At 36.8% G+C, this 13623-nt stretch overlaps 1 protein-coding gene across 7 annotated transcripts in view; it reads left to right on the top strand.

The window, feature by feature from the left end:
* NOL4 (nucleolar protein 4) overlaps positions 1 to 13623 on the top strand; it is a 302404-nt gene that overhangs the window by 97096 nt on the left and 191685 nt on the right. For all 7 annotated transcript variants that reach the window (XM_055126525.1, XM_055126530.1, XM_004606053.2 and 4 more), the window contains one exon: positions 7361 to 7493. In XM_055126525.1, coding sequence (XP_054982500.1) covers positions 7361 to 7493 — 133 coding nt within the window. The remainder of the gene's footprint in view (positions 1 to 7360; positions 7494 to 13623) is intronic.

The following is a 13623-nucleotide window of genomic DNA, read 5'->3' as shown; positions in this document are numbered from 1 at the left end:
ATATATAGGTTTGGGGGCGGCCCCCAGCTGTGCTCAGGGCTTCTTCCTCAACTGGGTTATGATTTGTGATGCTGTAGATTGAAACCAGAGCAGTTGTGTGTAGAGCAAGTGCCAGCTTTAGTATCTCACCAGACTGTGTTATTCAGATATTATTAGTGTTATGTGGACTGCCCTGTTGAAAATAAATTGATGAAGGGACACATGGGTACAGATTACAACATACTACAAGACCAAAGTTCTGGTTATGATGAGATATACATACCTACAGATGTTTAAAATGTATTACTAAAATTTTTAAAGTATTAGAACCATTATAAACAATCTTTTCTTGTTGTTTTTACCTGGGATGTACCAGATTATGCTGCATTTGCTCCTGGGTCTTTGCTCAAGCATCACCTTGGGTGGGCTTTAGATACTATATCCAGTTCCAGGGATCAAACCTGGGTAGACCATATGCAAGACAAGTGTCTTGTCTGCTATACTATTTCTAGCCCACAATCAACATTTTATTTAAATTTAAATAGAGGTTGGGGAGATACCAGTAGGAAGTTCATAGATAAATAAGTGTATGTAGAATTAAGAGAACCTTTTACCCATCTGCTTGAAAATCTGACCTTTGATTATGCATCTAACTTTGTTTCTCCATAAACTAGATTGAATTGACGTAGCACATGTTCACTGGGCAAGCGAGCTGATGTGAAAACCAGTCTTTTATGGTAAACTATATGGAGTCAGAAGACTAGAAATAACTAGGTAATACCCCTGTGGAACTTAGAAATATTTGGGCTCTGAAATACATTTTTCTCTCTTGAGGAATGTGTCTTCTTTCCAAGTACCCAGTCTACCAATTATTAATTACTAACTACTCTCTCACACATGAGCTGTCAGAGAAGAACTAAACAAACCAGGTCTGGTAGCTGAAGTTACCTATGTACACTGTGGGGAGTTACCAGTTATGCTGCAACTGCTGGAAGGATTCCCATGGAGGGGAAACACCCGTGGGTGCCCTAGAGCCAAGCCTTTTCTTCTAATGCATCCTTCTACCAGAATCCCATATTTAGGATGCTTTGTAGTAACCTGCTGTCTAGGATTATTTGTAGAAATCTCATGAACATAACATTTTAGTTTTATCACCATCATCAATAGGAGCCTCTCTCTCTCTCTTTTAATGTAGAAGTAATGCTATTTATTCAGCCATTGATTAAGCTGATTGAATTGGGCATGAATTCCACATTACTTTTTTTTAAAATTCAGAATGCTAATTAATTTAATTTTTTTATTATTCTCTTTTTTAATCACTGTGAGATACAGTTACAAAGCTTTCCTGTTTGAACTTCAGTCACACAATGATCAATCATCCAACCCCCCATCCGTCAGTGCACATCCTCCACAACCAAGGTCCCCAGTATCGCCCCTGTCCCCCACTCTCCATGGCAGACAATCTCACCCATATTCTCTTTTGTATTGCTTGTTATGAATAGCATAAGATGTTGTGTGGCCACAAAAGCAGCTTCGTGCTCCTGGCGTTCTAAAATTTTAGATAATTAGGGTCTGGAGAAATCTCTGCAGTGAGCTGCTCCTTAGGAGATTCTTTTGTGTGTCTCTGGATCATGGCCATTAAGGAGTTTAAGTAGCAGCTGGAGGCAGTTTGTGGGTGTGACCTCCAGGGTCCCATGGGGACAGGGACCTGCCCATCCCCTATCCCTTGAGGATGTGGAGTTTGCTGTCACTGAACCCATGTACATGCACTTCTCATTGTGTCTGGAATTTGAGGAGCCCCTCTCTCTCTCTCTTTTTAAACTATTGAACTCTGCACTTTAAGCTGAAAAGAGGTCATTTATTTATTTATTTATCTATCTATCTATTTATTTATTTATTTATTTATTTTTGGGTCACACCCTGCAATGCACAGGGGTTAAGTCCTGATCTGCACTCAGGTATTACTCCTGGCGGTGCTCAGGGGACCATGTGGGATGCTGTGAATCAAACCCAGGTAGGCCGCATGCAAGACAAATGCCCTACCCGCTGTGCTATCTCTTCAGCCCTGAGACTTTGTCTTATAGGTGTTACGTGTAAAGAAAAGAAGAAGGTAGTGTCGTGGAACACTGATAACAGTTAAGAGTAAAACAAGGTTAGATTAGGAATATATTTTAAGATTTGCTGACAGATTCAATGTGGCACAAAAGTCAAGAGTAACTAAGTCAAATAAATCTTAGCAGGCAGGGTAGAATTGTCATTAATTGGCATAAGTAAGAATGCAGGACAAAGAGATTTGGAGTATAATATTAGAAATTCAATTTTGAAATATAAGTGATCAAAATAGATTCAAGATTGTTGTTACATACAGAAGTAGAGTTACCAATTATTTGGCAAATACAATTTGGATTAGCAGAACTAATCTGAACATGAGACATTTAGGCATTATCTGTAGGTTGTATTTTAACTTATGCTTGTGGAAGATACAACGAAATTTGGAGTGTAAATTGAGAAACAAAGCCCAATGTTACAGACTGTTAGGAAATGTCAGTGCTATAACATCTTGAAAATAAGGGTTAGAAGAGAATGAAAAATAGCTGCAAGTGTGTTAGCATAAAAATCAGGAGAGTGTAATCTAGAAGACGCCTGGAGAAATAATCTCAAACCATTTAGGGTAATCTTTTCTGTCAAATCACCAATAAGACTATTAAGAAGACTGAATGTTCGGCCTGGATTCAGCCTCATGGAAGTTGAATGGTATTCATGACAAGAGAAGTTTTTTGGGTGGTGATGGAATAATAGCCTGACTGGTTGGGTGTAAGAAGGAATTGGAGACAGCAATATTTTTGCTCTTGAGGAGTTTTCCTGTTGAACACAGCAGAAGATGCTATTAACTATGAGAGGAATGAGAATAAGAATATTTATTATAGAACAATTTTTTGAGATCATAGGCATGACAGTGTATTTTTTTCTGTGATGTGAATAATAAGGGAATATTAATAGTTCAGAAAAATGAGGAAAGAATTAATAAGGCATTGTCATTGGCTGGACTGGGGTGATTTCTTATACAAAATTGGAGTAATGGCTTTAGAACAGAGCACAGACTGGGGAAGACTGAGTTAAATGGGTTCATATGATAATAAGTGGAAGAAAATGCTGGAGGAACTTGTGGAAGTTTCTTTATATTTGCTCCTAGTTCCTCAGTGAAAAAGAAAGCAGGAACATGAACAGAAAGTGAGGCAGTTTGAAAGATTGTTAGATGTCTGAGAACAAAAAGTTGATATAGGAAGTAGACATCTAAATGATGACACTTGAATTAATCAAGAAAAATGTCTCTTCTGCATTGGACGGTTATATACGTAAAGTGAAATGATCTTAAAGATTGTTTATGTTAAGCATTGAGGGAAATGGAATAGATTAGGTTTAGGATCTTGTCAAAAGAATAAAACAGGTTAAAATTGTATGCTTGATTTCTATACTAATGGGGACTGAACATTTTTGTTGGTAATGGAGGGTCTACAACATGAACATGGAAGTGAAATCTTTGAAGTATGGTGAAATAGAAGTTCATTGCAGAAGACTTCTTGAGAACAAGAAGACAGATATTTCAAGTGATACTAACATGACCAGAGACTGAAGATGAACAGGAGCTTTAACAAAACCTAAGAAGAACTGATCTGTGAATAAGTGTATGATTATAATTGAGTTGCTTAATCTGTGTGAATTTTATTAGCTATTTTATAAATTTATCAACAACATATTTTCTTTAGTGATCTATCATTGGGTTTCAAACTGTGGCATTTCAGGGGTTGGGATCTATACCTTTATATGTTAATAGTATTCATTACAACTACTACCAAACTTCCAGTGAAAACTACTCCCTGCCCCTCCTTAAGACCCCTCCACTCATTTTTTTCACTCCTACTTTCCCTCTGATAGATACCATACTTTTCACTGAGTTAGGTATTAAGTTTTGGTGAGTTTTTTTTTAATAGCCCATTTGCTATATTTATATTTCATACATTAGTTAAACCATCAAATAATTGTCTTTCACTTCCTTATGCCATTTGTTATAGTGATTTATTATAATCACTGCAAAGACGATTTTGTCCAAAGCCTTGTGATTTCATCTTTTATAAAGGTAGGATGGTGTTCCAGTGAGTGTACATACAGTTTTCAATGAGCATTTAGGTTTATTCTGCTCCTTAACTTTGTGAATAACGCTGTTATGAATATAGGGTTGGAAGGATTTTTTTAAATTATTTTTTCTTTAGATAAATAATAAATTTTTTAAGCTCTGAGGAATGATAGCAGAAACTATACTTTATACTTTTTCTGACCTATTTTGATTTTGGGCTGGAGCAATAACACAGCGAGTGGTAGGGTGTTCGCCTTTCATGTGGCCGACCTGTGTTTGATTCCTCCGCCCCTCTCAGAGAGCCTGGCAAGCTACTGAGAGTATCGAGCCCACACGGCAGAGCCTGGCAAGCTACCCGTGGCATATTGTATATGCCAAAAGCAGTAACAATAGGTCTCCCAATGAGAGACATTACTTGTGCCCGCTCGAGCAAATCGATGAGAAACGAGATGACAGTGACAGTGACAGTGATTTCGATTCTACTTTCTGAAAAATCAGAGGGAAGGGAAGAGGGGCAGCAGAAGGGAAATAACCTAAAATATTCCTGGTATTTTAACCATAGCAATTTCATGACTGAAATAGAGATATAATTCATATAGCAAAGGTGGGGCTGGGGAGATTGTAGGAGATAGGCAATATGCTTGCCTTGTATGTGGCTAACCCATGTTTGAATCCCCAGCACTGAATATAGTCCCCCAAGCATGCAAGAATGACTCATGAGCACAGAATCAGGAGTAAGCCCTGTGCATCACTGGTTGTGATCACAATAACTACCACAACAACGTTGTGAAGCAAAGTTAACTTCTTTCTATTCAAAGAAGTGATTGCTTCTAGGCTGGGTCGTTCCTATGCATTCAGTTCAATATATAATTGAAATTCAATTTAATATAAATGAAAATGACTGGAATAAGTCATTTGACTATTCTGTGTGTCAACTTCTCAGTCTGTGAAATTGCATGAATCCTGGCAGTTAATTCATAGATTGAACAAATATAAACAACAGTGCTTGTGATATTAGTAGCATTACTCTATTACTAGTTCTACATATTCTATATTAATCTTAAATGATCAGATAAAGCATTTACAAGCTATAACCAATCTTGGTGATTTCAATTAAACACAATATATAATACATTATTTCTCAGGTCTTTCTGACTACATAATTATACCATTTGTCCGAAAATCAATTTTTCTAAAGGAGTTTGCTCCAGTGAGATAAATTTAATTGGGTTTATGTAATATTTGTCAGATTTAGGGGCTGGAGCGATAGCACAGAGGGTAGGATATTTGCCTTGCACGCAACAGACCCAGGTTCGATTCCCAGAATCCCATATGGTCCCCTGAGCACTGCCAGGGGTAATTTCTGAGTGCAGAGCCAGAGTGAACCCTGTGCATCGCCGGGTATGACCTCAAAAGAAAAAAAAATTGTCAGATTTTAATTAGTTACTTGGCAAACTGACCTGTTGTTAGTTTAACCATTTGGTGAACTGATTTTGGTTAATTGGATCCCACAGCTCCTTTTTTTTGTTTACAGTACAATTTATTGTGAAGTTTACCTTGTTCTTCAACAAAAACTACATTCAACAAATGTAGATTTTTTAAAAACTAGTCATGTAAGTTTGTTTCTTGTTAGAATCTTTTATGTATGACAGTATAAATGTTTGTTTAATTATTTTTTATTCGATTCTAAAATTTTACTTCAAACAGTTTATTATCATTTATTTTAAATCATAACATATATTTCTCTTTATGATGCTTTGTGATCGACTCTTTAAGGGGATTTTACTAATAAAATCATTCTTTCAATAGATTGGATAATTCCCCAGTTACATTCTCTTACCAGGCATATTATTTTATTTATTTATTTTTTTGGTATATAAATTTTTATTTATTTATTTATTTTTTGTAATTGATTTTTTAATTTTTATTTATTTATTTATTTATTTATTTATTGAGTCACCATGTGGAAAGTTACAAAGTTTTCAGGTTTAAATCTCAGTTATACAATGCTCGAATACCCATCCCTTCACCAGTGCACATATTCCACCACCAAGAATCCCAGTATAGCTCCATCCCGCACCCCCACACCCCTAACCCCCCCACGCCCCTAGTCCCCCCACCCTTAGCCCCCCCGCCTGTGTAACTAATAAATTTCACTTTATTTTCACTTTGATTGCATACAATATTTCAACAGAACTCACTATTATTGTTTGGAGAGTCTCTCCCCTAAAGTCAGACCTGCTGAAAAGGAAGCATTAGATAATTTGTTTTCCATTGCTGAGGATGAAGAGGTATGAGGTCGAGTGACCACACTTAGCGGCCTCTCGGTTTTGGGTTTCTGTATTTTAGTATTTTAGTAACTAAGTCCAGAGAGATATCTGCCAGAAGTTGCATCATCGCCAACTTGTACTTCTCAGTTACATTATATTCCACATATGAGTGCAATCTTTCTGTGTCTGTCTCTTTCTTTCTGACTCATCTCACTCAACATGATACTTTCCATGTTGATCTATTTATATGCAAATTTCATGACTTCATGTTTTCTGACGGCTACATAGTATTCCATTGTGTAGATGTACCAGAGTTTCTTTAACCAGTCATCTGTTTTGGGGCACTCTGATTTTTTCCAGATTCTGGCTATTGTAAACATTGCTGCAATGAACATAGAAATACATATGCCGTATCTACTATACCATTTTGCCTCTCCGGGATATATTCCCAGGAGTGGTATTGCTGGGTCAAATGGAAGCTCAATTTCTAATTTTTTGAGAATCGTCCATATTGTTTTCCAAAAGGGTTGAACCAGTCGGCATTCCCACCAGCAGTGAAGGAGAGTCCCTTTCTCCCCACATCCACACCAACACCGGTTGCTTTTGTTTTTTGGGATGTGGGCCAGTCTCTGTGGTGTGAGATGATATCTCATGGTTGTTTTGATCTGCATTTCCCTGATGATTAGTGATCTGGAACATTTTCTCATGTGACCAGGCATATTATTTTAACCTTTTATACCTGCTTGCATATAGACACATTGAATTGTCAAGGTCTTATATTTCCTTGAAGAGAGAGATTTTTTTTTGTTATTTTAAATATCTATCAATGTGCAACATTTTAACTTATTTTGCTGAGTTTTATGCAAACTTTGAGTTCTATGCAAATGCTAATTAATCCCATAGAAAAATAGTCATTTTAAATGTATTTTATGTATAGATTTTTTTATAATGCTTGATATTTTAAAACTATTTTCAGGATGAAAGTTCAATAGAAAGTGATGAATTTGATATGAGTGATTCAACACGAATGTCAGCTGTGAACTCTGATCTTAGCTCCAATCTTGAGGAAAGAATGCAGAGTCCGCAGAATCTCCATGGCCAGCAAGATGGTAAGTCTTTATAACTGAACAAATAAATAAAACAAATAAGAAAAACTTGAATCAACTATAACAACTAACTCTTGTATCAATGAAAAAATTATAAAATTTTTATGTGTACTTAGGTTATCCAATCTGCTTAATTTTTTTATGCAAAGACTTTATTTAAATGAGGACCGTAGATTGATTTATATATGATGTTACTAATGAAGATGTTATTGGTGAGGAAATTTAAATTAATCTGCTGATGCTCTCAACTTAAAATGTGTTCTATCTATAGGTCTGGAGTTTCTATGATGCTTTCTAGCTCTGACTTCTTGACCCATCATTCTGGTCATATTATGACTTTGAAAATGATCAAAAGAGCAATTTGCAGTTTTGTTCTTTCTTAAAGTTGTAACAGAAGAGGACTATTTTATGAGAGATATCTTGCAGGATAGAATTTTGATAAGATTTTGAACTTCTTAAGGTGCAAAGCAAAGTCTGTGGAAAATCCCCTTGTTTCATTGTTCTTGATAGGAAGAAAAAGAAATATATAGTGGGAAGTGATTTTATTTCCTTATTCATTTATTTTCTTTTTGGGCCACACCTGTGTGTTTAGGACTTAGAGCTCGCCTCTGCACTTAGATATTACTCCTGGCAGGCTTAGGGGACCATATGGGGTGTTGGGGATGGAAGCCAGGTCAGATATATGTAGGGAAAGCACCTACTCACTGTACTAACTCTCTGGTCCTGGAATCCATCTTTATATTTGACACTTTAGGCCTAATATTTTCAGAGATCTTTAAAATATACCTTTGCAAATTTTTTTGTTCTGGGTATAAAGTGAAACATGCCAGTAAATGTACCTTATTTGGGTAATTATGAATGAAAATTAGGGCATATGGAGAAGATCACTAACTCATTTCCTTCTAAATTAGTTTATTATTCATGTTACTTATGAGTTTACAAAAACTTAAAACTAACAGTTTTGTGTAGATAAGGGGAAATTGCTACTGTAGATGAGGGGAAATTATTTCCTTGCTTTCTCTGATACTTAAAAACTTTCACTATAATGTTTTTTTCCTATCTCCAAATCTTGTTCTCATGTCGTTCAGGTTTAATGAATCCCTAGTATGGGGCCAGAGGTGCATCACTGAGGTCAGAAGTGCATGCACATCTGGGGACTTTGTTAGTTCCTGATTCCATGTGGACCCCATTGCTGAGTGTAGCCCTGGCAGCTCCTGTGCAGCGCCAGGGTGGCATGGTGGTCCCTGGCACTGCCGAGTATGAACATTGAGCCATCGGTCTGCAAGATGGAGCATCACCAGGTAGAGGCTCTTTGACGCCCTGAGCATGGCTCAGGATTCTCTGCCCCCCATCTCCGCCCATCCCCCCTGAAAATAAAATTCATAAAAAAATCACTATTTTTAAGCATAAAAAATGTCCAAAAAAGGTGAGTGGGCAGAGTTAATTTTTCTCATTTCAAATGAGTCTAAAAGATGCTGGTGTCCTGTTGGCACTAGTTACAAGGAAAGGATAGTGTATTTATCATCAGTGATTTTTTTTTCCCTGTGGGGAAGAGCCGCCCAAGCAGTAATCTGGCCATTCTGGTTAATACTTGGACAATCAAGCAGTACTCAGGTAATATGATGTTGTACAGGCCTGAGGATTCAGTGCCCAGGTCTGGTACTCCCTTGAGCCACTTGGGTCAATACTGGCAATGGTAGGGGGTGGGTACCTTTATGCTATCTCGTCTACCCTCACTAGCATTAGTTGCAGGAAATGAGGTAACAGGATAGGGGAAGGAGCTTAGACCACGTCCAGCTGGGCTGTTACTGGCGTTGTGCTCTCGAGTGACTTCTGGAAGTACATTGGGATCACATGTGGTGCTGGGGATTTAGACCAAAATCAACAAGAAGTGGAAATGGAAGCAACCACCTTAACCCCTGCACTATCTCTCTAGAACAATACACCAGCAATTTTTATGTTGCATTGATATTAAACAGCATGCCTTTTCTTCTTGGTAGATTTTCTTTTCATCTGTGTAGACTCCACTCAGTGAACTGTTCTATGCAGATTGGAGTACTCTCCTTTTCACTCACTGTGATGCCATGAATCATGGAGTTTTCAGTGACTTCTGTGCCTGGACAATTCCAAATTGACTTCTCCAAACTCTCATACTTTTTCTTTTTTTTTTCTTCTTTGGTCACACCCAGTGATGCTCAGGGGTTACTCCTGGCTCTATACTCAGGGATCACTCCTAGAATGCCAGGGATTGAACCCGGGTCAGCCACATGCAGGGCAAATGCCCTCCCCACTGTATTGTTGCTCCCATCCCTCTGATGTATCAAAGTATCCTCTGATACTTTTTCTTAGCTTAAAACACTCGCACTATCTATCTGCTTACTTAGTTTTAACATTCCTCAGAGAGCTTATCACTACATAAAATTACATTATTTTTCTTGTTAGCTGTTTTTTCCTTTAGAATCCAAACATCATATGAAGTAATGCATCTTGTGCTTTTAATTTTTTTCCAATTGTACAATTCAGATCATCTTAAATTGTTGAAATAATTAAAATGTAATTTGAACACAATTATGATTTACCATGTTTTTACCATTCTTTTTCTTCTTTCTTTTCTCTTTTCCTCTGACAATAATTCTGAGAAGGTCTTTTTGCTTTTTTTTTCTTTTTCGCATTGTATTTTGAGTAGCATGGTTTACAAAGCTGTGATTGGTATGGTTTCACCCATAAAAAAAAATTCCAGCACCTTGAAAGTAGAGTAAGGACCAAACATGGTGGACTCTCACTATCTGTATTGCAAACCATAATGCCCCAAAGGAAAGTTAGAAGGAAGGTGCCTGCCATAGGCGGGGGTGGGACGGGGAGGGGTTGGTGGTGGGAGGAATACTGGAACATTGGTAGTGGAAAATGCGAACTGGCGAAGGGATGGGTGTTCAATCATCATATGACTGAATCTCAATCATGAAAGCTTTGTAACTGTGTCTCATGGTGATTCAATAAAATTTTCATTTTTTTAAAATTCTAGCACCACACCCTCTGCTAGAGTGTCCACCTCCTGCACCATCAACTGTGTGTCCTAATTTATTCTCCCTCCTTTAAGCTTCCCTGGGGTGAGCTCCTTACTGGAAACCAATTCTAAGTTTCTGTTTTCTTTTTTGCATCTTTCCCCCCTACTCCAACCATGTTTCTTTATATCCCATGAATGAGAGAGAACAGTTTGTTTTGGGAGTAAAGGGGCTGTTTGGGCCACACTTTTGGCAGTGTGCTTAGAGATCTCTCCTGGCGATGTCCAGGCTATCAGGTAGAGTGCTAGGAATCAAAATGGAGTTGACTCTCTACAAGGCAAGCATCTTACCCACCGTGTTGTCTCTCCACTTAACCCACAATCTTAAGGAAAATTTCAAAAGTTTTCATGACGCTATGCACTCTTTCATAAAAGTAACCCAGTTATTCAAATCTCTAAAACTAGATACGTATAGAGGTGGAACTTAGTTTGTAATGGTAGCTCTCAAATTAGAGATTCTGGGTGCTCAGATGCTTAATAACTAAGTGTGAATTGCTTTCTTGAGGGTGATGTGGCTAAATCTCTATGAAAGTCAGAAAATGAGTACCTAATCTGTGACAAACCCAGTTTGACTTAAACAATCCAATTCAGCTTCCCTTTGGAGTAGTACAGGGTTTTTCCAGTCTGGGCACCATTGACACACCAAAAAAAAATAAGTGTGTGGGCACTGACTCCCTCAGTTTAGTGCCACAACTTAAAGTGCCTCCAGACATTGCACGTGCCCTGTTGGTAACATCTGCTCATGGAGAAAACCACTGGTGAGGCAGAACAGGGCCTTTGCAACTGTAATATGGAGAATGATTGAAGAGTAAAGAAACACATCAGGAGAAATTAGGAAAAGTCTAGGAAGGGCCACTCAATCGACCTTGAGATAATGGAAAAGTTCTGTATTTGCACTGTGGGGTTGGTAGTCTCTAGACATGTTGTGGCTTCAAGTACTGAAATAAGATTAATGCAACCAAGGGACTAATTCTAATTCAATTTTAAGTAATATTAATTTAAGTTTATATAGCTAAATGTGAGTGGTAACTGTTGCCTGTGACAGCATAGGTCCAGAAACTTTATTTTATTTGTACTGTCAGTTATGTTTTCTGCAGTTGTGTAGTGGATGTTTCTGAATTTTGAGGAGATATTATAGAAAAACTCATTGACGATGATAGTATAAACACTTAAATGGTTAAAATAATTGTTTCATGTTTTAATGCTAGGTGACCGGTTTAATATATCTTGTAAAGATACTGAAATACCACACTGTGATTTTTAGTACTCGTTCCTAAAAATAACACAGGTAAGTATAATAATCACTTTATTGAACACTATCTAAAATTGAGGAAAAGTTTTCATAACTTTAATCTTACTATGAATATTTGCAATCTACTCAGTATTGAAGATAAAATATATACCATTTTGGTTGCATCTGTATATTACATTATTGAGAAAAGGGGAGAAAATGGAAGTGTCTTGCCACTCACAAAATTAGCATAATTAGGTAAAACTAAGGAGAGAAAAAAATGAATGAAGAGTTTTTTAAAGAGAATTTTATGATTCATATAGTCAAAATTTTGGCTTAAGTTTGTAAATTTCATTTTCCCTAATGTTGAAAAAACACAGTTTTAAAATCTAACTGAATTTTTGTATAAGAAATATCTTACCCTTGTTTATTTTATTTTATTTAAAAAAAATTGTTTTTCTTTTTGGGTCACACCCGGAGAAGCACAGGGGTTGCTCCTGGCTTTACACTCAGGAACTACTCCTGGCGGTGCTCAGGGGACCATATGGGATGCTGGGAATCGAACCTGGATCGGGGAGCAAAAGAATAATGGACCTAGATATTCTGGACCCTAACTTCTAAATCTGAAGCTAGGTTGGATTGCTACCCCTTATTCTTTTTACTCATGACACCTTTTCATATGAAAAATTTTGACACGACTCTAGGTATATAAAGTAATAATATTTTATTATGACATTTAATGACATCATAAATTAACAAAAAATTTTGCAACACCTACATTCAGTTATATGACCCCATATGACTTGTTACCTTGTGACTAAAAGGTAACTTTAGGAAGTGCCTTTAAGATGTGAGCCAGAGAGACAATATAGTAGGACTGCTGTTATGTGTGTTGCCAGCCCTGTTTTGAACCCTGGCAGCACTTCTTATCCCCTAAGCACTGGCAGTACTGGCAGGAGTGATCCATGAGCATAGAGTTCAGAGTAAGTCCTAAGTACTTCGGGGTATAGCTCAGAAAAAAAAAAGGTAGGGTGTAATGAAGGAGAAGTTCATGTAAAATGGCAGTATTTAAAGGGTTTTCCAAATGCATCTGATAAAAAAATTCAAAGGAGACTGTCTAATAAATCTGAGATGTTTTTAGCAGTGCTTGCCCAAGTTGCGTATCTCAGGTAAAAACCAGTATCAAATGGAAGTAGTTTAATCATCCCTATTTACACCATACTTTGGAAGATAATTCTTTGTTACATATCAGTTTTAGAGTGTAAAAATGGCAGCTGTCTATATGCTACTGAGCCTTGTGGATATAGTTTATGCTCAAAAAGGTTTTTTGGTTAGAAAATCCTGAGGGAAGATTTATAAGGAAGGCAGTACAGGTTTCATTTAATACTGTATTAACAATTGCTCTTGACAGAAGTCCTTGTAATTCTTTTAAACATGACCTGTTTGCTAGATTAATAAGTTTTATTGCCTGGCTGCAGTTTTATTTACCTGAATTTTGTACATATTGGATTTAACAACACTCATGCACACATGCAAAATATTCTTTTAGGTATAGGTGAATAAAATTTTAGTAAACTACATTTGTGGCTAAAATTGTGTTTAAATAAACTGAGTAGGATAGTTTCATGTAATTATCAGAGCATATAAGCCAGAAGTAAAAGCAACTACTAATCACCATTTAGCTACACAATCTAATAACTATGCCTTTATAAAAATGAAATAAAACACGTACTCTATAGGAAATTAAATTCAGTGATCAATTTTTGTGATGTTGAATTTTAATTGGAAAAGTTATTAATTTTTTAAAGGCTGAATACTACATCCACTTAGGCTATGTTGGT

Source organism: Sorex araneus, chromosome 2 (genome assembly GCF_027595985.1).
Source record: "Sorex araneus isolate mSorAra2 chromosome 2, mSorAra2.pri, whole genome shotgun sequence".
In the NCBI taxonomy this organism is placed as follows: Eukaryota; Metazoa; Chordata; class Mammalia; order Eulipotyphla; family Soricidae; genus Sorex; species Sorex araneus.
Note: the sequence above shows the minus strand (reverse complement) of the source record. Positions and strands in the feature narration are given on the sequence as shown.